General features: G+C 38.9%; 1 protein-coding gene across 4 annotated transcripts in view; it reads left to right on the top strand.

Moving 5' to 3' along the window:
* Positions 1-1,548: 1,548 nt before the first annotated feature.
* Positions 1,549-27,848, top strand: part of LOC137082568 (leukocyte elastase inhibitor-like) — a 31,252-nt gene continuing 4,952 nt past the window's right edge. Inside the window, exons 1-8 of one of the 4 annotated variants that reach the window (XM_067447830.1) lie at positions 1,549-1,675; positions 1,976-2,152; positions 6,692-6,757; positions 7,030-7,170; positions 7,257-7,374; positions 7,591-7,733; positions 7,819-7,986; positions 8,065-10,777. In XM_067447830.1, coding sequence (XP_067303931.1) covers positions 1,985-2,152; positions 6,692-6,757; positions 7,030-7,170; positions 7,257-7,374; positions 7,591-7,733; positions 7,819-7,986; positions 8,065-8,466 — 1,206 coding nt within the window. In that variant the 5' untranslated portion in view covers positions 1,549-1,675; positions 1,976-1,984 and the 3' untranslated portion in view covers positions 8,467-10,777. Of the gene's footprint in view, positions 1,676-1,975; positions 2,153-6,691; positions 6,758-7,029; positions 7,171-7,256; positions 7,375-7,590; positions 7,734-7,818; positions 7,987-8,064; positions 10,778-19,036; positions 19,166-21,420; positions 21,480-26,904; positions 27,140-27,439; positions 27,617-27,848 lie in introns of those variants that run through there. The other 3 variants (XM_067447828.1, XM_067447826.1, XM_067447829.1) reach the window with 3 other exon arrangements.

The following is a 27,848-nucleotide window of genomic DNA, read 5'->3' as shown; positions in this document are numbered from 1 at the left end:
AATTTTAATTAGTAGAATAAGTTATTTTTATGAATGTCATATTTGTAATATTCTGTTGTCAAATATTTTTCTCTCTCGCTACCCTTGAACCCTGGTCAGAGGAGGGGATTCCCCAGGTAAAGTGCGCAGTTGCAGTACCTCCCTGCAAAATGCTGCCACCTGGTGGGGTCATTGCAACTCCCATCCAGGACCTGTGAGCCAACAGCAGCTCTGGCCGCTAAGAATAACCACCGCCCTGCGTGCAATGGCCACCTGTAAGTCTTCCAGGTCAAAGCACTTATAATGTAATGGGTAGTTCTGAGCGGGGTTTCATTGGTGTCGCTTGCATGGTGTCTGAGGGCTTGCTAGTGATTCATTGAGATTCATTTAGATTTGGCTATTCAGTTCGCTTGGCATCCCCCAGGTTTAGCACCATCTGCTTTAGCTCGGTGGGAGACAGGGAGGCTCCTGTAATGCAGAGATTGCAGTCCTAGTGGCGAAGGACGTGATAGAGCCAGTCCATCCAGCCGATATAAAATCAGGGTTTACAGCCCTTTTACACCTAGTTGTACTCAAGAAAGGCAGTGGGTTACAGCCAATCTTGGGTTTGTGTGTTTTGAATAAGCCCCTTCACATGCTTCTTTGGGTCAACTGGAAAAAGAGCAAACTCTCCCCCATGCAGAGAACCTCTTTTCTCAGTATGGAGCTGGACTTGGTCAACATGACAGCACATCTCAGGAGCAAGCGTGCTCAGACAGTGCTGAGCTGCTTGAATTTCTCCCAGTGAGCCTGCTCGTACAGACACAAGGAGCAGGTCTTGATGGCTGCGCCTTTCTGGTCCATCCAGACCTGGTTCCCAGAACTGACACCCCTCAAAATTGCCCCAACCTTGCGGATTCCCCTGAGGAAGGCCCTGCCTTCTCAGCCACATGGAACCCGCATTCAGACCTCTGGAACCTTTATGTGTGATTTCTGGATGGTATGTGGAGGACTTAGTGGCCTACATCCAGCGGTAGTTGATGCTATCACTTCAGCTACAGCCTCTATAAGGAGCTCTTACCTTTTAATGTGGAACCTCTTCGTTGACTGGTTTTCTTCCCACAGGGAAGAGCTAAACTCTGCAGGACTGAGGCTCTCTAGAACCAGAGATCGCCTCCCCCGGTCAATGTTATGAAGTGTCTACGTGTCTATTTCCTTATCTCTGATGAGTTTTATACATTTGTAGACATTTTAATTAGGTATTTGTATAATTAAAAACTACTAATATCAGTTAATAGTCTGTGTTTAGCTGAAACACCCATATAACAAACAAAACAAGCCGAACATGATTAGTTAAGTGCATCTGATTGGGCTATACTTTCAATAAAACATTTGCAATGGGTTTGTAAAAGCTGTATTTGTATTTTATTTTATGTTTCTCATGTTTGGTATGAGTTTGTGATGCCTTTCTGCTTTTCTGACCAGCAGGGGTCACCAACGTGTGGTGTTTCGAACACAGTGAATCATAATGCAAAGCAATTGGTTCAATTGATTCAAAGCTTTGAAAAGCTAAATGAGTTACTCGAGCCGGGCTGGTGAGGTTTGGAGGATGGGCTCTCCAGGGCGAGGCAATATTTATAGAGGCGGAACTTATAGCAGATCATTCATTTTCCTCATACACATGGAGAAACTTCATAATTCCTGCTGAATACTCTAGGTAATGCTTTTATCTAACTTCTCTATTTGTTAGAAGTACCTTAATACAATTTATTGAGCAAAGCAAATCTACTAGAACAGATTTCTACATGATGAGTAATGATGAAAATGAGGCTAATTGTTAAACTACTTTTCTGATTTTAACAAAACTGATGCATATGGGAGAAAAGCATTGATTGACTGCTTATTTGACAAGCATGTGATGTTGTTTACATTGGAAATTTTGGGATTTAAGCAGAAAACATCCTGAAAACCTTTACACTTTGTTATGCTGATCATATATTTCTCTTCTCCTTTCTAGCTTGTGAAAATGGAGCATTTGTCTGCAGCAAACACACAGTTCTCCCTCAACCTGTTCAAGAAGATCAGCGGAGAAAACGCATCAGGAAATGTGTTCTACTCTCCTGTCAGCATCTCCTCGGCTCTGGCCATGGTCTCGCTCGGTGCAAGAGGAAACACTGCAGATCAGATGATTAAGGTAATCTCCAGGAAGTGAATCAAGCCTTTACCCAACAAGCGAGATCTATCCAGCTGCAGGCCCACAACATCGCAGTTTCAGAACCACAGCCACAAAACCGAAACTTGGGGGCAGGGCTTAAACAGTTGCTCTACCCACACACCTCATTTTCATTTGTTAAACAGAAGCTCTATTCACATGTATTTTGATTGGATCAATGTCAACAATATTTAACAATACTTTTAAATAAAGTCACTTTTCTGTAATATGCAGTGTTGGGCAGTAGCGTCGCTACAAGTAGTGACGCTACTAGCTTAACTACATTTTTCAGTAGCGTGGTGGTAGCGTCACTGTTTTCTCAATGAAATAGCTTTTCAGTAGCGAAGCTCTTCTGTTGATCAAGTAGTTCGGTAGCGTCCACACAAGCTAACATTACATTTTCCCGAGCATTTCGGAGGATCAAGCTCAAATTGGAAACACAACTGATAAGAACGCGGATATACTTCACTTTCTACGTTCCTTTCTGCCTCGCGCAGACGCACACAGATGCGCGCGCAGGCCTTTCAAAGTACTCATTTGGCAGTGAGCGCGTAAAGACTGGATGGGCGCATGCACATTCGCACTATCTAGTTTACGTTTTTTTTTTCTCCTAGTGCTCAATTCGCTGTTGCACGTCTCTTGAATAAACACCTCTTGTTAAAAGTATCGGGGTCCAGCCTGGCACACACACACACACACACACACACACAGGCTGTTTTGTTTTTTGCTATGTTGGTACTGTTTGGAGCAGGTCTTAATTATTTTGCTACTGTACTTTCTGGACTGGACTTTTTTTTGTACAAGTTGAGTTGTAAATTAACTTGCAGTTTGTCCTGCAAAAGTGCCCAAGTCTAAATTGAGCACAAATGCAAACACACAGTTGCGTATGCATATCATACACATACAGATGAACATATACACACACACACACTCTCGACACCAGGGCCCGGTTTTTTAAAAAGTTTAATCCGGATAAAATTGATCCGGATTTAGTAATCCTTTTTTTGTGATCCGTGATCACGCAATCCAGCTTACTTTTGGAGCCAGTTTTTTAAAGCAACATCGGATTGGACCAATCTGATCCGGACAGGAACTTTTCAGGATCACTAAATCTGGATAACCAGTGCTCAAACAGGATAGAGAATCACAATGCAGAACTATAGATATGTAAAGAGCAACATGTAGAATAGCCAGTGTGGGGTCAATATAAGGTTATTTTTATTTGAAATGAAAACACACATTTAATAAAATAAAATTTTACAAAATTTAACAAAAATCAGTGATGGCCATTCTTTGCATTTTTTGGTTATTCTGTAATCATTGCATGCATGACTGATAAATATTCTAAAAACAAAAATATTTTCGATTGTGATGAATATATATATCAGTTAGTGACAGAATAAAATGTATTGTTTTTGGTCAATTTTGACAGCTGTTTGGGGGATTATTTTATGAGGCCAAACTCTTTCTACTTTGCTGTAGACCTATACTGAAAGGCAGAATACGTTAAAGCCTACCTAATCACTTAAGCCTGACGGATGAACAAATACAATTAAAATGAATAAATAGGATATCTTGTAGGATACTGCACGATCCAAATATAGTATTATTTGATACATTTTTAAAGTTTTCATTACATTTTGGGCATGAAATCCTCGCTGAATCCACCGTTCTGATGGGATCAGTTTAATCCATATTTTCGGGATCAAAGTGATCCAAATCCTACAAAAAAGTTCTGAAAAACCCAAACTAAAGGTTTGATCCGGATCAAAACCAAGATTGGATTGCATTATCTAATCCGATTATGTAATCCATTATTTCTTTTGAAAAAAACATTTTCAAGATTTGATCCAATCCGTTATCCAAAATCCTAGTGGATTACTTTTGAAAAACTGGGCCCAGGGGCCTACTGCGCAAAACTAGGATAAGGGATTAAGCTGGGATATTTTGGTGATCCTGGCTCAATTAATCCACTAATATACAGTAACTAAATCTTGCATAAAAATGACAAGATCACCAAGTTATCCCGGCTTAATCCCTTATCCTAGTTTTGTCCAATAGGCCCCTGGTTTTGTTAATATTATGGATCACATGTTTTTGTTGCCGAATTAATTTCGGACAGTTTTTGTATAACTAAAAAAAATGTGTGTCTATATGCTTGACATTTATTGATCACTGAAATAGCATTGATTGGAATGAAGTGGGTTCAATATAAAATTAAATAAATAAAAAAGTAGCTTAGATGTAGTAAACTACTTTTTTTTAAGTTGCTGTAGCTTAGCTTGCTACATTTCCCAGGAGGTTAGCTTCAGTGTAGTGAAGCTTCATTTAATGTAGAGTAACTGGTAGCTTAGCTCACTACATTTTCCAAGTAGCTTGCCCAACACTGGTAATATGCATATCATGATGTACAATAGTACTTAGATACTAGTACTTATTTTGATAGTGAATAGTAACTATTCTTATGTTAGTATTACCACATTTAACAGTTTTACCATTGACTTCTTTGCAGGGTTCGTACACCTTTCAAAGGTCAAATTCAAGCACTTTCAAGGTCCATTTTAAAGATTTTTCATCATTAAAAAGATAATAATGCTATAAACAGCTAAAATTGTGTTTCGTAAAGCAGAAGGATCAGATATTTAACCAAATCACAAGTTTTATTTCTTTTAAATGTATCACTGTCTAAGTAGGCTTTGCTTACTATCTAACCTGCCTAAACAAAATCACATGATGGATTCACTTAACTTTCAATTAATTTATTAAAATGTTTAAAAATGCAACCATTGGTCTTTAAGGTAGACAGTCAATCAGATTCAGCTCTCTTTTCTATTTTTAATTAATTTCTTTTTTGTGTGTGTATGTCTATTAAAAGCCTAGGTAATCAAATATTTCTTCTGAAGAGATCACTTTATATGATAAAGCTTAAGCTTTTTTTCATGAACATTGATCAATTACCATTACAATTATCTCACAAATACAGTGCATGTTCTACAATGGGGTAATTGTGTTGCAGTAGCTTACACAAAGCACAAGAAAGCTTGACTTCAAATGGAAAGAAGAGAAAACATTAATAAAATAACAACAAATAACCAAAAACAATAGCACAAATACATCAGGTAGGCCTAGGTCTAAATGTATTCAGGTGAGAAACGGAATAAAAAAAATAAACAAGTTATCAAATTTAAAATAACATTGGATTTTCATTGTAAAAATTAAATACATATTAATCTGTTAAAGTTACACAAATTAATCTGTAAAGAGCAGCAAGTGATCTTTTGTCTTTTTGTAGTTTGAATAACTGCTGCCCCTTTAAGGGGGCACTGTTCCCGTTACTCATTCTTCTGAACTGTTTACGACTGTATTTACATTAATACACACCCAGAAGAACATTGTGACATTTTTGTATTTGACCATTAATAAGCTGGGAAAAGGAGCTGTTTTTTTATTTACTTGTATGTCAGAGGTCGGTTTTATTACGGTATGTGCGCACTTCAGATATGAGCGCGAAATCTGCGGGAATTTGTAGAATTATGTGTCTAATCCCGTGAGAAATTCAGACCAATCACAGGCTAACACACTGTCATAAAGAAAAATCCAGCAGAACGCATCGGCATGGTAGTGTTTAGAGGGTTAAACTGTCGGCCGGAGAGGAGAGCAACAGGTGTAAAGAGGAGAGGTATCGTTTCGGATATTTCATTATCGATGCATATCAATATTTTTGACAGCACCAAGTTACTTGTATGATCATCTGACACTTTTTATGCACTGAGCTAATGTTTGTAGGTTTTAATTTGCGGATTTGTGGCACTACTTGTGTTTATTTGTGTAAACTACTTTAGTTAGCTTACTTGAAAGTCTATGACTTACCTTCCATGTGACATGAAAGAGAAGACTCGGCCATAGTGAAAAGCTGCACATATTTTTGCAAACTTTACAAGAGGCACTTCATGGGGTTTGTGCCCATTTGATCCAAAATTCGTATTTAGCATCTTTCAGCCAACGTTCATTGAAACGACAACATCGGGTCGGAGTCACACATGGAAATAGACAGGCAGATCGCGAGCACAGCAGGTTTCATTTTAGGCTCTCCAACATTTTTATTTCTACAAAAACGGACTAATTTAGTCAGATAGGTATTTGTTGTAAAAGAAATACAGTTACAATTTCAAGCATTTTTAAGCACTTTATCCAAGATTGAAAGCACTTTTCAAACCTTGAAAACACAACATCAAAATGCAAGCACTTTCAAGGATTTCAAGCACCCGTACGAACCCTGTGTTTGGTTATCTTTCATTCAGATATCAACTATTCAGTTCTGACCAGTTTGTAATCCAATTGTGACTTTTACATATTTATTAGATACTAGTCCTTATTCATTTAGGTACTGTGTGAAGAATGTGTTTGACATAATCAGTTATTTGCTGTCATTTTAAACTATTCTAATGCATATTTGAGTAGTGCATTCACAATATATGTTGACGTTATCTATATTAATTCTCCCATAATAATGCTGTGCAGGTCCTGGGCTTTAACAATCCTCCACCTGCACAAACCCAGAATCCTCCGACGCCTGCTGAACTCAAGGTTTCGTATGAATATTTACCTCACACTGACCCAGTTAACAGAGAACATTCAAGAGTAACATTACCATGAAATGTTTAAAAATAAACTATACTTTTTGAGCATTCAGAGAGCATGCAGAAAACATTTTCATTTTCATCATTACATTTTCATCAACTTAATGAGAACGTTCGTCAAACATATTTTTGTTAGTTGGGAACCGACTATGATTGCACGAACGGCTGTATGTGGTCAATGGTTCATCTGATTAAATCTGATATTGTTTATGCAAACAGAAATGTCATGAGGAAAAAACTGAGGACCAAATTCATTCCAGCTTCAAGAAGTTTATGAGTGAGCTGAACAAACCAGAAGTCCCGTATGTGTTGAGTATTGCCAACCGCCTCTATGGAGAGCAATCCTACCAGTTTGTTGAGGTAAGACTCGGTTTATTCACTGGAGGTTCTGGAAATGTTCTCAGCTCTAATATCATTTGCACCTCAATCGGTTTGCTATGTTACAGAAATTCCTTAATGACGCAAAAATATACTATGAAGCCGGACTGGAGAAGGTGGACTTCAAGACCAAATCAGAGGCTGCTCGCGTCAACATCAACAAATGGGTGGAGAAAAAAACACAAGGTGAAAACCACAAACTTACTATGAATTTTAAACCTTATCAACATACTTAAAAATAAAAGTTATTTAATGTTTTTTGCAGCATTTTAGGTTCAGCAAAATGTATTTTCAAGGGCCTTGTTTGGCTTCATGGGTTCTTGAGTTGAGCTTTAGTAAAAAATATAAAATCAGTCAGTTCAAATCACTGCTCAAAGTGAACAATGTCCATTTATATTTAAGAGAAGATCAAGGACTTGCTGCCACAGGGAGCCATCGACGCGATGACGAGACTGGTCTTGGTGAACGCCATCTACTTCAAGGGAAACTGGGAGAAGAAATTCCCAAAGGAAGCCACCAGAGATGAGCAGTTTAAGCTGAACAAGGTGCGATTTCATGCTTTAAACAAATATTTTAACATTCATGATGGAATCTGAGGGGTTATAATGTGTTTCTATTGATGTTTGGCAGACTGAAACTAAACCAGTGAAGATGATGCATCAAAAAGAGCAGTTTCCTCTGGCCTTCATCCCAGAGATGAACAGTCAGGTTCTGGAGCTGCCGTATGTCGGGAAGAATCTCAGTATGTTGATCATCCTTCCTAACGCAATGGAAGACGACACCACTGGCCTTCAGAAGGTGATTTGAATGCTTAATTAGCCAGATGTTTTCATAACTGAACTGTTATTAATCTAACATGTCTCTCTTATTATCCAGCTTGAAAAGGCACTGACCTACGAGAAGCTCATGCAGTGGACCAAACCAGAAGTCATGCGCCAGAGAGAGGTTGAAGTGTCTCTGCCGATATTCAAGATGGAGGAAAAATATGATATGGAGACTCTTCTGATCAGCATGGGAATGGAGGATGTTTTTGACCCACAGAAGGTGAACCTTTCAGGCATGACCTCCACCAAAGACCTGGTGCTGTCAAAGGTGATTCATAAAGCCTTTGTTGAAGTCAACGAGGAAGGAACCGAAGCGGCTGCAGCCACCGCCGCCATCATGTTTCTGTGTTATAAACCCCCACAGTACTTTAACGCAGACCATCCTTTCCTTTTCTTCATCCGACACAATCCAACCAATAGCATTTTGTTTTACGGACGCTTCTGCTCTCCATGAGTGAGTCCTGCTGCATGAGACCCTTCCAAATGAGTAGAAGCGACTTGAGACAGCAGCCTAATATTCCTAATATTCCCGCTGCCGTCTCTATAATAATACAAAACCAAAAATACCCATTATTGGGTATTGACCGATTCTTGACCGATTATTCATAGTGTGCAGAGTTATTTTACATTTGATTAGTTTCTGTACCCGAATCTCTAAAATTTTTAAAACTGCTTATTTCAATTGTTCAAATTTGAATGATATCTAAGGTTTTCTATCTCATTGGAATCAAAATTAGGAATCGATAAGAATCGGAATCGTTAAAATAAAAATTATATCCAATAGGAATAAAAACAGCAAGTTTTTATTAAAGTGCTGTACGTAGAAGAAAATATATCAATGATACAACTGCCACCTGTCTGTCTGTCTGTCTGTCTGTCTGTCTGTCTGGTCTTACAGTTATTTTGATTCTGTCATGTTTCCTAGTCAGTGTAACTGGCATTAGTTAAGTGTTGTTCAGCTGTGTTTGGTTAATAATCTCATTTCTGTCTGCTATTTAAGTTCCTCTTGTTCACTCAGGCTGCGTCCGAAATCGCGTACTTCCATACTATATAGTATGCGAAAAACAGTACGCGAGCAGAGTAGTATGTCCGAATTCATAGAATTCGAAAAACAGTATGCGAAAAGTACCCGGACGGCCTACTACTTCCGGCGAGATTATGAAGTGCGCATACGATGGACACTTTACTATCCCATGATGCCATGGGAGAGAGGAGCTCGTTATATTTGAAAATGGCGGAAAACGGAGATGCAGCTGTTTTCAAGTGTAAGTACTTTAGAAACAACTTTTTGTATATTTGTGCTTAAATTGTATTTGTTTAACATCATATAAGTAAACGACTGTCTTGTTAGAAGTTTAAATGATGTAAATTAAGGGTGTCCTTTTCCAGCCAATTCAGAAAAATTATAGTTTTATCATTATTATTAGACTAATGTAAATCAGCTACCGGTAGCAATGTTTTCATTAAACAAAGACGTTCGTTGTTTAGCAGTTTAATGAGATAATTACACAACTTCAGTAAATTAAAACGATGTATTTCTCCTTTACCAGTGTTGATATTATCAAAATGTTGTTAGTTACATAGCAAACTAATGTTAACAAGTGTAAGTTACCTCAGCTTGTCCATGTACCGTTAGCATTAATAGATTGACCATGGTTCATCATGTGTTAATAACGTTATCTGTGTTGATTTTGCAGGGGCTGATGAACACACCCGTGTTTTAACCGAGAAGTGAGAGAAAGAAAAGATTCCTTCGGTTACTAGAAATAATTGCTAAACAATGATGTTAATAAAGAAATCAAATGGCATTCACTGGCATGCTGTTTAGCAAGTTATATTACAAAACACTTAATTCCTAGGGCTTTACAGTAGCTAGATTGTCAGTGGTAAAGTGCTTAATATATGGCCTTGAGTATTTTTTTAAAGCATTCTGTATGTTTTGATGTTTTTGAAACAAGCTAATTGCAGGTGTATCTGAAAAATATGCTGTCTATCTCTGAATACGAGTGCTGCACTGTAGAGAAAAACACACTCCAGACACCATTAAAATGTATTTGCTTTATTTTTGTCTATTTAACTTTCAAATGGATACGTAGGCTACAAAGCTTAAAATAAAATCGCATAACTTTGGCATAAAGTAGTATAACATAGCGTAAAACACCACCAAAATGAAAGGTATTAAAATGTTTTTTATTATAGTGTCTTCACGAGGAAAGAAGTTCAACTTCAGCAGCTTCGGTAAGGTAACTTTCACAGGTTTCGCACGTCCGACTCCATTCATACTACCCGTGTTCATACTATATAGAACGTACTTTTTTAACGGTCGCGAAGTACGTTCTAATTCAAATATAGTACCTACTCACATAGTACGCGATTTCGGACGCAGCCTCAGTCTTTGTCTAGTCACTGTCACGTTAACCTGTTGTGTTTTCGTTGCCCATCTGCATGTTCCTGTGAAGTTAAGATTAAAGTTTATGTTTGATTGTGAGTCTTCAGCCTGTTCCTGGTTCACCTTACCATTACAACAAAACTCAACAACCAAAGAAAAGAGTAAGACACAATAGTGGCGGCGAAGTGAAGCTTTCTGAACCAGAGAAGCTTTCAGCACGATTGTATCAGAAAAAGGTTCATTACTCGAAGCTTTTAAAACCAGAGCTCAATGAGGACATCTGCTGGTGAAATTGAGGGAAAGCGCTGTAAAAAAAATGTTTTGCAACTAACGCAATATCTTAGAAGCAAAAAATGAATTAATGGATAGATGAATAAATAATGAATGAGTCAATATATTAAATACATGACAACAATCTGTTCCATTGCATACTCCTAGTAACTCAACCCAAAAGATAACATTTTGTATTGTGAATGTGGAAATTGAAAAAAAAAAAAAAAATCATGACCAAAGGAAGTAGACTAAATAAATGCAAACACACACAAACTATATGTGTGTGTGTGTGTGTGTGTGTGTGTGTGTGTGTGTGTGTGTGTGGTGTGTGTGTGTGTCATGGCCGCACTGTGTCACAGTGCGCGCCAGCAGCTGTGCGATCCCCAAACCCAGTGCAAGGCTATGCGGACGATGTAGAAATCTCCTCAAGAGATGAACGCGTAATTTCCAACATGCTCCTCCGCACAGATGAGTTCATAAGATGGTCAGGTTTAGACATCAAACATACTAAATGTGCTGCATTTTATGAGACGCAGTGGAGGAAACAGATGGTACCAAGCAAAGTCTGGCAAACCCCCTGCTTTCACATTAATGCAGAAACCCATCCGACTGTATGAACGTCACGAAACGTATCCTTATCTGGGTCATAAATTTAACGTTAGTGGTGATTGGGAGGAACAGATCACAGAGCTGAGTCAAGAGTACATCCAAAGACTTGGGCTGATCGATGCTGCCCCACTTCCCATAATGATGAAAATCGAGGCCGTCAGGCTGATTGCAGCGGCTAAAATTCAACATCTTTTTCCAAATGTACATATTCCTCAACATACATTGTCAGCAATGAACAACGAAACGGTGAAGCTGGTGAGGAAGTGGTTTTGTCTTAATAATCGTACAACTCGCGACATTATCTTCCAGGCGCGCAGGAGCGGAGGTCTCGGTGCTCCAAACATCGAATGGCTCTACACCGCTTCCAGAACAGGACATCTTATTAATATGCTTAACAATGATGATACAACCGTTAGAGAACTAGCACGTGAATCGCTGTTTGTACATCTACAGCGTCGCAAAATACCTGCTGCGTCCACAAACGAGTCTCAGTTTCTTGGCTTTAAATTAAAGCAGAACGGAAAGCTGGAAATCAGAGCAGCCGGATTTGGAGTGCGCTCCGACTGGCTGGATTTAAATGATCTCTGCCACCGTACAGGAATACAGCTGTCCTGGGTGGGCTCCGACGGGGAAGTAGCTGCTCTAAATGACAATATAATCACCGATCCGCTGGTTTCCACTCTGGCGATCTTAAATAAAGACACAATCTCACCAGCTTCAGATCAAACACATAAGAGCCTTAATTCTTAAAGGGGGGGTGAAATGCTGTTTCATGCATACTGATCTTTTTACACTGTTAAAGACTTGGATTCCCATACTAAACATAGACAAAGTTTCAAAAGTTAAGGTGGACGTTTGATGGGAGTATTTCTTTGTCAAAAATACTACTTCCGGTTAGTCATAAGTTTCGGCAAGTTTTTTGAGATCATGCGTCCCCTTTGACGTTAATGGGGGCGGAATTTCCTTGTATGGGCCTTACAGACAATTCTACCGGAAGCGCGTGAGAGAGAGAAGGAGAGAGCGAAAGTAACAGGCTACGCCCATCAAAGCGCTGGCTCGTAGGCTGCTGCACAGGTGATGTGCACATAACAATGTCACCAAAAAAGTGCGTTTTTGGTTGCCAGACCAAGACAGTCCTGCACAGATTCGCCAAAACCCCGCGTTAAGGCAACAGTGGATGTAATTTGCTTTTCCGGATCAGCAACTGAGTTGCGCGAATGTTTATATCTGTTCGCTGCATTTCGGTGCCAACTGTTTCATAAACAAGGCCCAGCTCGACGCCGGATTTTCCCGATCGCCTAATGCTGAATGATGGAGCAGTCCCAACGTTAGAACCGCAGGCGGTGAGTAAGACTGCTTCAAATGTCTGTGTTTTTGCCTATGCCCATCAAGTAGCCCAAACATGATCACGTATAGTTAATTGATCAATGGAGCATGCGATGTGTAGTGCGTGTACATTTGTTTAGCTGGCCACTATATGTGTAACTTTATGTGTATTGTAAAAGCACTCCAAACAACAATACACAAAGAGGGGGGAAATATGTTGAACTAAATAAGCGCGCTTCTTCATTCAAATGCGCTACTATTCCGTGTCTTTCTATGTAAACACTAGGGCTGGGCGATATGGCCAAAAATTCATATCCCGATATAGCTCATTTGATATCCCGATAACGATATACATAACGATATAGCAATTTTTCTGTTAATTCAGTTTATGAATAGTCTATACAAAATTGCAATGTGGAAATGCAGTTTGAAATGATATACAAAACAAATAAAGGTAGTATGGACTACATTTTTATTTTATTTAGATCCTTTTTTTCAAGCAAGACAGTTGGTAAAGTTAACACCTGCCTAGGGATGTTAACCGATGACCGTTTGACCGATGGCTGACCGTATCAACGTTAATCGATCAAAGTTGTCTGCTAAAAAAAAAGAAAAGTGATCTCTAAATTAGGCTATTATACAGTGGACTAAACGCTACTACAGTTAGCCATCTCATTCCAAAATCTTTTTGTGTGAAGTGAACATATTCCTCACACTCAATTTTCCATAACTCGCCTGTTTGTACTTAATAAACCAATAAAAACATTTGGCGCGAGGTCACAGCGTTTGGGTTTGCACGCTCACAAGGTTTGCAAAAAGTAAACAGGCTAAACACTCGAGGTTAGAGCCAGAGCAGACGACAGTATGAAGCGTGCATTTCGCTTAAGATGGGCTTACATTTGGAAATATCTACATTTCAGTGGTAATACATAAGGTGTTGATCGTCTTTTTTTTATTATTGTTAGCACTACCTCGAACTAAAGCCGCGACGTCTCTTCGGAGCTGTCATTTTCTTAAATGAGCCGCGGCAATGTTTCAAATGAGCTTCTTACGCTAGACAAACGCCTTCATTTTCTAACGCCATCACCTTGACCAAACCATTTCGAAACTAAGGAGCCATTGTCCTCAGATTACAAACAAGCTCCTCGGAAAAGCGTTTGCACTCGTGTTTCGCGCTGTGGGGGATTTTAAAAAAGTGACGTGAGTGGACGGGAGCGCTAGGAGGACAGTGCGTGTGTATGTGTGTGTGTGAGCTGGAGCGCGGCTGTTATTTCAAATTCGCCATCCCTACACCTGCCATTAAAATATTTCAATATATGGCTATGGTGTGCCACTCGTAAAAGCCCGTTGCAGCGTCTGTGTCTGAAGTTTGTTTTGAGCGCTTATGCCACCACTGGCATAATTACTCTGAGAATTACCCTGGTCTGAACCACGTCTACTGCCGTCTTCCTCCATGTTTGTTTATGTATTGCAGCGTGCATGGGCATGCCGTGGCGTGAGGTGCATCTTGACGTAAAGTTCTGCCGTAAACGCCTTATCGTGGCGTAAGCGATAGAGCCTTATATAAAACGATAGACATTTTCTATCGTCCAGACGATATATTTCGTCATATCGCCCAGCCCTAGTAAACACTAACTTAACCTGCCGTGCAAAACCAGTCCGCTTACTGTCTAACTTTACACAAACCACGCGTAAACAAACAAACACACGTGCACAACTGCAATTCCCACATGTACACCTTCAAAGACAAAAATACGACGATATAATTCAAGTATAAATATGTAAATAACACAAGCCACATAGAGACATCCTGCTCTAGTCGTTTTTGCTGCTGCTCCTGTTCAACTGCAGCCTCTGGGTCTGATTCCGGATCATAGATGTATGGCTGTATCTGATTAAAAGCCATATTTTTATTTTGAATAAAGTTTTTTTCCCGCTGTTAGGGATGACACAGCTTTACGACGCACTCGACTCAACACAATAGCAGCAGCGTGCACACGTCATTCTGTCCTGACAAATCCCTCCATCTCAGAGAAAGATTACAATGTCTCCCAACTAAGTATAATCTGGCAACATGGTATCCATCAAAGCATGAGCCTTACTGTATATTACACCCAACTCAGCAGGAGAACGAAACTGTTGCTCATTTTCTAAACGGATGCCACAATTATAAAGGACTTTATGTGGCCAGACATGACCGTCTGGTTGATCTGGTCGCAAAGGACTTGCAAAAGAGAAACTATGGACATGAGAGTAAGATTTATAAGCATAGCACCGTACAGGTTAACTGGTTTCATCAGAATACATCTGACAGTGACTATTTTAAAAACATTCCCAATACTCCTGACATCGTAATTGTAAAAGAGGTCATGAAGTGTGTATGCATTTTTGAAGTGGGTTGCTGTTTTGATTTGTATATGGACACTTGTTACTATTCAAACTATTGAAATATCAACCACTGGTAGATCTCATTCACAGATTGGGCTATAGATGTACATTAATAACTCTGGTGTTTGGAAGTTTAGGCCATGTCCATAAGAATGTGGTTAGAGGGATGCAGTTGGGAGGACTGCAAAAAAAGGAGGCAAAAAGGCTTGCTAGATTTTGCTCCGTTTCAGCCACTATAGGGAGCATGCAGATATGGAGACGGAGATGTTTTGTTTATCCTTAACGTGTAAAGTATTATAAATGGAAGGCCTTGTAGAAGTGTGTGAGCTGTGAACTGTAGACATGTCACCTTGTCATTGACTCTTTTCAGAGTATTTGGATCTTGTTATCTTGTGCAATGTCTATCAGATCCAAATAAAAGCATTCAAATGTGTGTATGTGTGTGTGTGTGTGTGTGTGTGTGTGTGTGTGTGTGTGTGTGTGTGTGTGTGTGTGTGTGTGTGTGTGTGTGTGTGTGTGTGTGTGTGTGTGTGTGTGTGTGTGTGTGTGTGTGTGTGTGTGTGTGTGTGTGTGTGTGTTCAGTATGGAGCACTTCTCTTTCAGGCACGGCCCCTTAAAGGGACAGAGGCACACAATAACTTCCTAACTACTGGACACACGGTACATGACATTATATAGTTTACCATATATATGAATCCTGGCTGGATGTCAATATCTATGGATAACTGGATCTTTGGTAAGTTGTAAGGAACTATATTGAGTCCAACTTCTCGTATATATTTAAACTAATAATTGTCTATTAAAAATTAAAAATGCACTAGCATTTTTGCCACTCAGGCTGAGTAACTCGAGTCGTTTTACAGTAGAGCTGGTGAGGTTTAGAGGACGGGCTCTTCAGCATTTATCATTCCTTTATCATAACCTCATCATTCCTGCTGAAAACTCTAGGTAATGCTTTTATCTTAGATATACTAGAACAAATTTCTACATGATATGTAATGATTAAAATGAGGCAAACTGTTAAACTACTGTTCTTATTTTAACTAAACCAATGCATATGAGAGAAAAGCATTGATTGACGATTTCGTTGATTAGCATGCTTGTTTAGACAGGAAACGTGCTGATCATATCTATAGGGTTGGGTTCCGTTCACAGTTTTAACCAATACCCAACGGTACCTTTCTTTAGGGATGTTTACATCAATAACTGTAAAGAAACTGTAATTTATTGAAGTGTCATTGGCAGTATGCCAGAGCTAATGGTCATTGTCTGCCATTGTCTGTGATGTCTGTATACTGTAATATTTACCAGTAAATAGTAGGCTACTACAGTCCCTGACAAAAGTCTTGTCAATTGTGTACAAATTGACCTAAAGTGCAGCTGAAATATATTTCTAATCAAGATTTTTTTTTACAAGAAATGGCTCATTTTAATCCCACCTGCTTTTGTGATAATGTTTCAGTGAAAAACTAAACTTTCAAAAAGTATTCTAATATTCACAGCTTGGTAAAGCCCACTGAGTCATTTTTTGCAAAGACATAAGTGTTGTCACCTTGTCATATGAGCTTCACCTGTGACTAATAATGGATCAATTAGGTCTCAAGTGTGTATAAAAAGAACCCCAGTACGCTAGACCTTCACACCAACTGCAACTAGACCTCTGCAAACATGCCTAAGATTCACCCGGAGACTAAAGTTTTGATTATCAAGAGGCTGAAGACCAGATCCACTGCTGATGTGGCAGACACCTTCAATGTGTCTCAGCGTCAAGTACAGAGGATAAAAAAAAGATCTGAAGAGACTGGAGACGTTTTTGACAAGCCCAGGTCAGGCAGACCCTGCAAGACAACTGCTCGAGAGGACCGTTTGTTGGCTCGAAATTCCAAGGCCAGCCCATTTTCCACTGCAGCAGAGCTCCACGAGACCTGGTCACCTGAATTCCCTGTGTCAACCAGAACAGTTTGTCGGATTCTGTCTCGAAATGGCCTCCATGGTCGAATCAGTGCCCAGAAGCCAGCACTAAACAAAAGACAATTGAAAAACCGTGTGGCATTTGCCAAGGCCCACAGCCTGCTAAAAGGATGGACGCTGGAAAAGTGGCAAAAGGTGGATTTTTCAGATGAATCTTCTGTTGAATTACACCACAGTTGCCGCAAATATTGCAGGAGACCTACTGGAGCCAGAATGGATCAGAGCTTCACCCAGAAAACAGTGAAGTTTGGTGGCGGAAAAATCATGGTCTGGGGTTACATCCAGTATGGGGTGTGCGAGAGATCTGCAGGGTGGAAGGGAACATCAATAGTCTAAAATACCAAGAAATCTTAGCTACCTCTTATATTCCCAACCATAAAAGAGGCCAAATTCTGCAGCAGGACGGTGCTCCATCGCATACTTCCATCTCCACATCAAAGTTCCTCAAGGCGAAGAAGATCAAGATGCTCCAGGATTGGCCAGCCCAGTCACCAGACATGAACATCATTGAGCATATGTGGGGTAGGATGAAAGAGGACGCATGGAAGACGAAACCAAATATTGATGAACTCTGGGAGGCATGCAAGACTGCTTTCTTAGCTATTCCTGATGACTTAATCAATAAATTGTATGAATCCTTGCCAAACCGCATGGATGCAGTCCTTCAAGCTCATGGAAGTCATACAAGATATTAAATTTGGATCTCACAGCACCACAACTTAATTTAAAACATATCTGGCACAAACCGACTCTGATCATGTAAGCCCTATACTGTATGATGGCAAAAGCATGTGTTCACACTTACACACCCAAACCTCATAAACTCACTTCCAGGTTACCCACAGTTCTGACTTAGTTTACTCTTATTTTAAAACAGAAGTCATTTCGCAACCATTAGTATGTACAACATCGGCCTGACGGTAAATTCACATGAATAAATATGACCATTGCCAGATTTTATGACAGTTTCACAGAAAAATATTCCATAGAGAATGAATGCTTTTCACTGAACCAAATATAGATAGTTTTCGTTTAATATAATTATGTTTTACTGTGCACTTTCTGGGATTACCAAAATGCTTCAATTATTGTTGATCACATGCACTTATGTTATTTTATTTAAAGGATATTATTACTCCTAGTTTACAAATTTGGGTACATTTGTGATACATTTGCATTTAGGCAATATTAAATAGCATGTGCATGTTAGTTATATTTAGTAAAAAAGTAAAGCTGTTATTTGTCAGATGCAACTATACAAATTAGTTTACAGTATTTCAGTGACAAAGTAACTGGAGTAACCCACACACCTGCACACATGACTATATACTTCAGTATAAATATAAAGTTACTTTATATGTGCAATCTCTAAAAAACAAAAAGAAATTCCAATAAGCATGACCAACTGAAAAACTGTGAGAAAAAACTCTGAGCCAAAACCTGAAATCTTTTGCAAGAACTTCTTGTGGTTAGCAGAGTAAAAACTTAAGCATTGTTTGGCTTAAAGTTACAATCTACTTGGCAGAAAATCAACATTGCCACATTTTATGACACAATCTCATGGGAAAATATTCCATAAAATTTGTAAGGCCAAACCTTTAACAGACATTTTAAAGGTTGTCTTTACTCCTAGTTTAAAAATATATGTTAGATTAATTTCTTATGATTAAGATTAAGTTTTATGGGGGGGGGGGGAGGGGGGGGGAGAGATATCAAATAAGACTTTATTGAACAAAGCAACAATGTCGAGATGTCAGTCAAGGCATCTGAATTTGTCTCTGGCCAGTGTGCTATTCTCATATGCTGATTGGCAATGACCGTCCAACTTAAAGCAGCACTTGGCTACTTTTGCTCTCGGGGTCCCCCTACAGTTTGGAAAAAATAATGTCCTCAACTACTGTCGTAAGCTCTGTAATCCTACACCAGGGGATGCCATCGCGCGTGCATTTGTTGACATGACAACCCTGATAGCCCTGAACTAGTGATGCGCGGGTCGTCTCATAACCCACGGACCCCGTATGTCTATTTAATGGTCATGGGTGCGCGGCGGGTTGTAAAAATATATACAGTGGTGCGGTGCGGGCCAAATAACTTCATAAAAGCGTCCCGCGGGTTGGTGCAGCACTAACAGTTCCCCTGAACACTGCAAGAGGAATTCAGAGTTTCTGGCGGCGCGTGTGAAATGTCTTCATCCCAGGTACAGTCAGTGGCATATGCTTCAGCGTGTCATATGAATATAATTTCATGGGTTTTATTTTTTTCAAACGCCAAATAATCACGATGCTCACGTTTACAAGCCAGTAGGGCTGGGCGATATGACGAAATATATCGTCGGGACGATAGAAAATGTCTATCGTTTTATATAAGGCTCTATCGCTTACGCCACGATAAGGCGTTTATGGCAGAATTTTTCGTCAAGATGCACCTCACGCAACGGCATGCCCATGTACGCTGCAATACATAAACAAACATGGAGGAAGACGGTAGTAGACGCGGTTCAGACCAGGGTAATTCTCAGAGTAATTATGCCAGAATAGTGGCATAAGCGCTCAAAACAAACTTCAGACACAAACGCTGCAACGGGCTTTTACGCGTGGCACACCATATAGCCATATATTGAAATATTTTAATGGCAGGTGTAGGGATGGCGAAAACTAAACATTTTCTTGACCGACCACCGAGCCTCATTAGCCGGTTGAAACCGGTTAACCGATTAGTTTAAAATATGCTGCGCTATTTGAAATAACAGCCGCGAGCCGCGCTCCCTCTGTCTCTGTCTCTCTCTCGCTCTCTCACTCACACACACACGCGCTGCCGCCTCCCTTCCACTCACGTCACTTTTTTAAAATCCCCCACAGCGCGAAATACGAGTCCCGCAAACACGCCGCAGAGGAGCTTGTTTGTAATCAGAGGACAAATGGCTCCTTAGTTTCGAAATGGTTTGGGTACAAGGTGATCGCGTTGAAAATAAAGGCGTTTGACTAGCGTTAGAAGCTCATTAAAAACATTTAAGAAAATGACAGCTCTGAAGAGACGCCGCTTTAGTTCGAGGTAGTGCTAACAATAATAAAGAAAGACGATCAACACCTTATGTGTTACAACTGAAATGTAGATGTAATATATTTCCAAATGTAAGCCCATCTTAAGCGAAATGCACCCTTCATCCTGTCGTCTGCCCTGGCTCTAACCTCGAGTGTTTACTTTTTGCGAGCGCGCAAACCAAAAACACTGTGACCTCGCGTCAAATGTTTTTTTTTGTTTATTAAGTACAAACAGGAGAGTTATGAAAAATTTAGCGCGAGGGATATGTTCACTTCACACAAAAAGATTTTGGAATGAGACGGCCAACTGTAGTAGAGTTTAGTCCACTGTCTATAATAGCCTAATTTAGAGATCACTTTTTTATTTATTTTAACCGACAACTTTGATCGGTTAACGTTGATACGGTCAGCCATCGGTCAAACGGTCATCGGTTAACATCCCTAGGCAGGTGTTAACTTTACCAGCTGTCTTGCTTTTAAAAAAGGTTCTAAATAAAATAAAAATGTAGTCCATACTACCTTTATTTGTTTTGTATATCATTTCAAACAGCATTTCGACATTGCAATTTTGTATAGACTATTCATAAACTGAATTAACAGAAAAATTGCTATATTGTTATGTATATCGTTATCGGGATATCAAATGAGCTATATCGGGATATGAAATTTTGGCCATATCGCCCAGCCGTACAAGCCAGCGTCATTATAGTAGTCTATTGGTTACCGTTTTACAGAATCTATATGATACTTCAGTTCAATGTTTGAGTGGTAGGTAATCACCATAACAAGCAGGACAGCATCGGTCGGCCACGCCTCCTTCAGCTCACGCCGACGAGCAAACGCTGGTCACATGTTGATCCTCATCCTGCCTTTAATCCCATCACTTTTTCGTTTCCTCTTATTGCTTTCCTCCAACAAAACCTTTTCTTTCTTATTTGTCTGTGCTGCTTCGGACATGACTATATTATCCGACGAACAAAGTTGGGCTCGCACATCCGAATGTAAGGAAGTGTGGGTGTTGGTGGAAGGGACGTATATGCCGTAAAGCAGTCGAATTTTGTAGTTCTTTTTGTTCTCGGGTTACTACCCGAAACCAGAAGTTTAAAAGTACGATTAAAAACGATACAGACCCCATCAGGCTATGGCAGACGTGTCATTCAACCTATTGTAAGTCGATTTATCATCACAAGAGTCTTAAAAAATATATTATGAAGGTTGAAAAGTTACCTAGTGCTGATTTAACTTTTTGTAAGATTAACCTTATAAGACCTTTTAAACAGGTTACCTGTTTCCCACAGTTAAATCTAGCTCCTCTGGTCTTTCTCTTTAATTTTGGAATCCTACCAGTTGATAATCAACACTTTCACAGAGGCAAGATGCTCAATTAATCTTTATTTGAACCTTTTCCAAGGATCAATCAACCCTTTCCCAAAAACAAGACGCGTCCAAGGAACACACACAGTGGTGCAGGTATGACATCACATTGCAGGCAAAACATGGAAGCGAGTTCTGGTTCCCTCGTCCCAAAGTCAATCGATTTTTTGAATGGGTTTTAGTTAAACAGCTGAAATAAGGTCTGTGGTGAACCAACACGATCACATGGTAATGCGTATCAATAGTACAAGTATGCAATCTCGGGGAATGTGTACCCCAAAATGAGTTTTGGCATGCATATTCTATGCACTTAATGGCGTGTATATGACACGCTCTTGGGTAGGATGGGGGTGGTGGGGTGGGTGGTTTTTGCGTATAATACGCTATAAAGTGCATAACATATGATTCCACGAGATTCCACACTCGCACTATTTATATGCATTTTCGTGAGATCGGGCTCAAAAGCTCAAGACACTTTCACGTTTTATTCTAAAATACATCAGTATTACCCCACTCGTAATTTTGTTTAAACTGTTACACGGTTGCTAACAAGTGGCTCAATGGGACTACAGAGACTTTCGATGAGATTAAACGTCATCACCCCTAACAGGTAATCTCAGTCCACTTTTACAGCCTCATTATGCTCATAACTGTGATATTATAAACTAGTCTAACTCAAATGTTCTGGGGAAAAGCTTTGAGATAAAAACTGAAAGAGTTTTCGGAAGCTCAGTGACTGTGACCTTGAAATTTGCTCGACCGAGGTGTAGTCCGTTTATAGCCTACTGTTAGCTTTGTACTTCTGGCGACTGCATTCAGGCTTCAAAATTTAAAAAAATACAGGTCTATACAGTGACAAAATACCTGCACCACTATATTGCCAAAAATTTGAGAGGCCTGCCTTTACATGCACATGAACTTTAATGACATTCAATTCTTAAGCCGTAGGGTTTAATATGGAGTTGGCTCACCGTTTGCAACTATAAATGCTTCAACTCTTCTGGGAAGGCTTTCCTCAAGGTTTAGGAGTGTGTTTACAGGAACTTTTTTACCATTCTTCTAGAAGCGCATTTGTGAGGTCAGGCACTGATGTTGGCCGAGAAGGCCTGGCTCTCAGTCTCCGCTGTTCCTTCTATCAGGTTGAGGTCAGGACTGGCCAGTCAAGTTCCTCCACACCAAACTCACTCATCCATTGGTGCGTTTACATGCACATCAGTAAGCTGATAACTCCAAAAAATCAGCTTATTGAAATAACCAGTTTTTTTGAAATAACCAGCTTATTGACATGCAAACCAGTAAACGGACAACGCAAGTAAACCGCGTTTACATTACTATTAATAAACCGGTTTATTTCCTTGTAGTGGCGTCAAAAATAATAACGTTATTCTAATATTACGTCAGATGTGATGTTAAATAAAGCGTGCACCGTGTCAGCGAGAGATTTACGGCTCATATTAACCCTTATGCAGTTATGCAGCGTTTTGACTGAACCTCTTCTACTTCTGCTGCATGTGATGAGAATAACACATCTTTTCAATTTTCTGGGTCTTAAAAGAGTCTGCGTTTGTGATATATGTCCTTATTTCATGCAAAACACTAGCTTGCTCTGTCTGGATGCGTTTAAATCAGCTCTAAATTTGCGTTTTTGTCACCTATCACACATGCACACTTCAATAAGCCGACAGAAAGCAGGTTAATGTGTTTACATGCAGCGCGAAATCGAGGTAAGAGGCAAAAAACGACCTGTCCCGATCGGTTTATGCTTACGCCGTTTATGACATTACTCCGATAAAAGAAAACAGGTTACCGTGTTTACATGACCATGTTCATTGTCGGCTTATTGGGCATAATCGGCTTAAGAACGTGCATGTAAACGCACCCCATGTCTTTATGGACCGACGCTTTGTGCACTGGAGGGCAGTAATGTTTGGACAGGAAGGAGCCATCCCCAAACCGTTCCCACAAAGTTATGTTGTAAAAATAATGCTGTATGTATGTTTCTGTCGATGGATACACGTGCTGACTCCTCAGTTATACACTACAACAACAGCGATAATAAAAGAAAAACGTGGGCAAAACGGTCTCTCTTTGTAAACTTTGTTCAATGCATGCGAGTGCTGCCGTACGTCCGAATATGACCAGTCATTTTCACCGTTATCACCCCCGTGTAGGCAGGAGACGCGAATGAGAAGATCTGTCTCTGTGCACTCGTCCCAAACCGCGCAAATATTGAGTTATCTTTCAAATCCTGTGCTTAAACGGACAAACTCACACAAAAAGTATGTCAAAATGTCATAGCCTCAGTTAAATATCCCGTTATTTTACAGTTGATTACTTTATTCCATTTCTCTACCTAAACTAATGTTACACCTACCTGAAAAACCTGAAAAGCATTGTTTATTTTATTGTTTATCTTTGCTCAATAGTATTTATTTGTGCTGCTGCTTCTATTTAAGTTATTTGTTCTTATTTTCTTTATTTTCATTTGACAGTAGTCCTTTTTCCCCTGAACATAGCAAATACCGAACTGTACAGAAGCGTGAACCTAAAACCGTGATACAAACCGAACCGTGAGCAATCTGTACAGTTACACCTATAGTGTAACGTATGTAAGGGGTGCCATAGAATTTTGAACATGAACACTGGAATAGACAACAGCTTCACTATACAGGTATTTGCAGCAATTTTTGGTAAACAGCACAGCATTGATTATTACATCAACCTTATTTACAGTGTCATTTTAAAATGGAGAGTGACGGAGATGCAACATTGTAATGTTATGCTCTTGTATTTAGCCCTGAGATATAGGTTAAAATAGAGAAATCCAATGCAATTAGTCATTTTATGGCCGGAAAAAAAAAAATCGATAAATAATAATTTATAAATTATAATGCCATTACCCACAAATTGCCTGTATGGCTCTTTAATAAATAATAGTCAAGTTGCTTAAAGTATTGCAGATCATTACTGCGTACTTATTTGTAGGATTAACATTTGAATACGTTAGACATGGTCAAAAACTAGATTTCTTTAAATAAGAAATTTTAAAACGTCAATTCTCCATTTAAAACATTTACTGGTTGTTAGAAGTTGTTTATGCACATGAAGACTTGAAATTAACTACTAGATTTACATTGACAGTACGCTGTAATCTAGTAGTGTATGTGAACATATAGATAAATAAGATACTAGTGCATTTTGTTGCCCAAGCCAATTAAATAAAACATAATCATAAGTAACTAACCTTCCTCTATTGCAATGCTATATAAGTAGTAACAAAGGCCCACTTCTGCACTGTTTATGTTGGGCTGTATTTATGTTGGACTTCTTTAAACTACAAGATGCCTTCAGGTAATCTTTGCACTGTATTGGCAATTATTTTTGCACAGTGTTGAGCAATGCTTTTGTTGAACTTGGCTCCTTTAAAACTGTTACCTCAGGTATGTTTTACATAGTGTTGTTGACCAGTATTTTTGTGGTGTGTTACTACTTTAAACCACATAATGCCATGATGCAACATACATAACATAATGCAAAATGTTAGTCAGAATTTATTTGGCATTATTCATGCCTGATGCCCTAAAGTGTTCTTTACATTTTATTTTTTGGCACTTTATTTTTTGGCGCTTTATTTTTTGGCACTTTATTTTTTGGCGCTTTATTTTTTGGCGCTTTATTTTTTGGCGCTTTTTTTGTGTACATGTATTCCATGTATTTTTGCACATTTCTGAGCAGTGCTTTTGTTGAATTTATATGGCATTATTCATGCCTGATGCTAAAGTGTTGTTTACATTTTATTTTTGGCACTTTATTTTTGTATACTGTAAAAACTAACTTACAGTACTTTTTGGAAAAAATGTAATAAAAGTTGAAATATTGTATTAGAAGTACTTATCATTTTTTTGTAAAGTTATCCAAAGGATTCATTAGCTAATCAAAAAAGAACACTAGATAAAAATAAAAATAAATAGTTAGATTAGTCGACTAATTGAAAAAATAATCGTTAGATTAGTCGACAGAAAAAATAATCGTTAGTTGCAGCTCTAGCGTGGAATATTTAGTAGAAAAGATAATGTATGATTTATAAGCCTTTTGAAAAGTGGGGACATGGATAATGTCCTCTTATTTCACCCTCTCCTTGTAATACCTGTGTAATACCCATGTAATTATACACATTTGTGTCCTGATATTTCACAAAAACAAGCACACACGTGCACACACACACACACACAAACACACACACACACACAGTGACTACACATTCCAGTATAAATATAAAGTTGCTTTATGTGTAATCTAAATTTTAAAAAAATCCAATAAGCATGAACGACCGAAAAACTACTGTGAAAGAAACCCTCTAAATCAAAACCTGAAATCTTTTGCTAGGACCTCTTGTTGTTTGCAGAGTCAAAACTGGGTTGGCAATATAGTGGTGCATTTTGGCAATATAGTGGTGCATTTTGGCAATATAGTGGTGCAGGTATTTTGTCACTGTATAGACCTGTATGACATTCTTTGGCTTCAGGTTAAAATCTACTTGGCACAAATCCAAAGACACACCTATTACCCCAGCTCTATATGTTGCCGATAGCAGGTTTTCACTCTTTCCTCAAAGTCACACCCAACATGACTCACAGTTCTGGTGTAATTTATCTTCAAAACTGTTCTAATGAATAGCGTTGGCCTGATTGACAGATATATCCCTAAGATATATGAATAACAACAAATATGAGCATTGCCACATTTTATGTGTCAATCTGATGAGGAAATTTTACATAGAAAACACACGTCAATAAGGCTCACTTGAGAAATACATTATGTGCAGAAATGCCAGGAGCAATTTTAATAAACTATCATACAGTAATTTTAGGAGCAATAACATTTAGATACAAAAAGCGCATGGCGAATAAAAATGCATTTCTTGTTCTTCCCCAAGCATCATGGGAAATTACATGATGACTTAACCTTCATTGCTTATATCAAAATATATTTAGAAAGAATGTAAAACATTACTAAAAAAATGTTGAATGATTTATTTGACTGGGATGTGAGAACCCCTAATGTATTACTTTATTTGTCAGAGTATTTGATTATATATTTGTCTTTGTTACACTGTAATTATACTGAGAAATATAAAGTAACTACATGTACTTACTATAGGGTTAGGCTTTGGTGAGGTTTATACTTGGTTTCATATAATTATGCATTAAGTAAATATGCTCTAAGAACGTTTTGCTAACGTAATGCTATATGTTATTTCTGAATGTTCTCTGGGCATTCAAAACATCCCGTTTTTAAACGTTTTAAATGTTTTTTCTTGGTTATGCAAACATTCATTTTTTCATTTTGCAAATATTACTGGAACGTTGTGCACTTGAGGGTGTTAAAACATGTCTAATTTAGAGTAGCTGAACAATTTGTTTAAAAAGCTTAATTGTTGTATATTATGTAATATATTAATATTGTAGTTTTAATGTATAAAGCCAGTGTGCTTTTGTTTCTGTGGATTGTTGATCTGCAGAAGAAACATCTGTCCTGACAGCACATTTCCACGCCTCCTCTTGACTAATCCCATCAACATTCGAAGCGGCAAGTTTCACCTTTCAAACAAGCGTTTCATTTTCTGGAAGGGCAGGCTTTGGTTTAGAGGATGGGCTCTTCAGGGCGAGGAAACATTTATAAGGAGGACAGACAGCAGATCATTAATTCACCTCAGACACACGGAGAAACTTCATCATTCCTGCTGAATACTCTAGGTAATGCTTTTATCTAACGTCTCTATTTGTTAGAAGTACCTTAATACAATGTATTGAGTAAAGCAAGTCTACTAGAACAGATTTCTACATGATGAGTAATGATGAAAATGAGGCAAACTGTTAAACTACTTTTCTGATTTTAACAAAACTGATGCATATGAGAGAAAAGCATTGATTGACTGCTTATTCGACAAGCATGCGATGTTGTTTACATTGGAAAGTTTGGGATTTAAGCAGAAAACATCCTGAAAACCTTTTCACTTTGTTATGCTGATCATATATTTCTCTTCTCCTTTCTAGCTTGTGAAAATGGAGCATTTGTCTGCAGCAAACACACATTTCTCCCTCAACCTGTTCAAGAAGATCAGCGAAGAAAACGCATCAGGAAATGTGTTCTACTCTCCTGTCAGCATCTCCTCGGCTCTGGCCATGGTCTCGCTCGGTGCAAGAGAAAACACAGCGGCTCAGATGATTAAGGTGAACTCACAATATACTTTTAAAAGAGGGTGACGGTAAAGTAGACTGAGACAGAAAGACCGTGACTCAAGCCTTTGCACAACAAGCGCATGTGTTCCAACTGTGTATTAAAGCAACAGTACACAAAAAATTTACATCTTTACAATATTTGCTCATACTAACCACCCACACTGTGACCGAATCTCATAGCCTTCAGCCTGTGCACTTCACATGGGTCAGGCCCCGAGTGGCC

Source organism: Pseudorasbora parva, chromosome 7 (genome assembly GCF_024679245.1).
Source record: "Pseudorasbora parva isolate DD20220531a chromosome 7, ASM2467924v1, whole genome shotgun sequence".
In the NCBI taxonomy this organism is placed as follows: domain Eukaryota; kingdom Metazoa; phylum Chordata; class Actinopteri; order Cypriniformes; family Gobionidae; genus Pseudorasbora; species Pseudorasbora parva.
The sequence above is the reverse complement of the archived record's forward strand: the minus strand, read 5'-3'. Positions and strand labels throughout refer to the sequence as shown.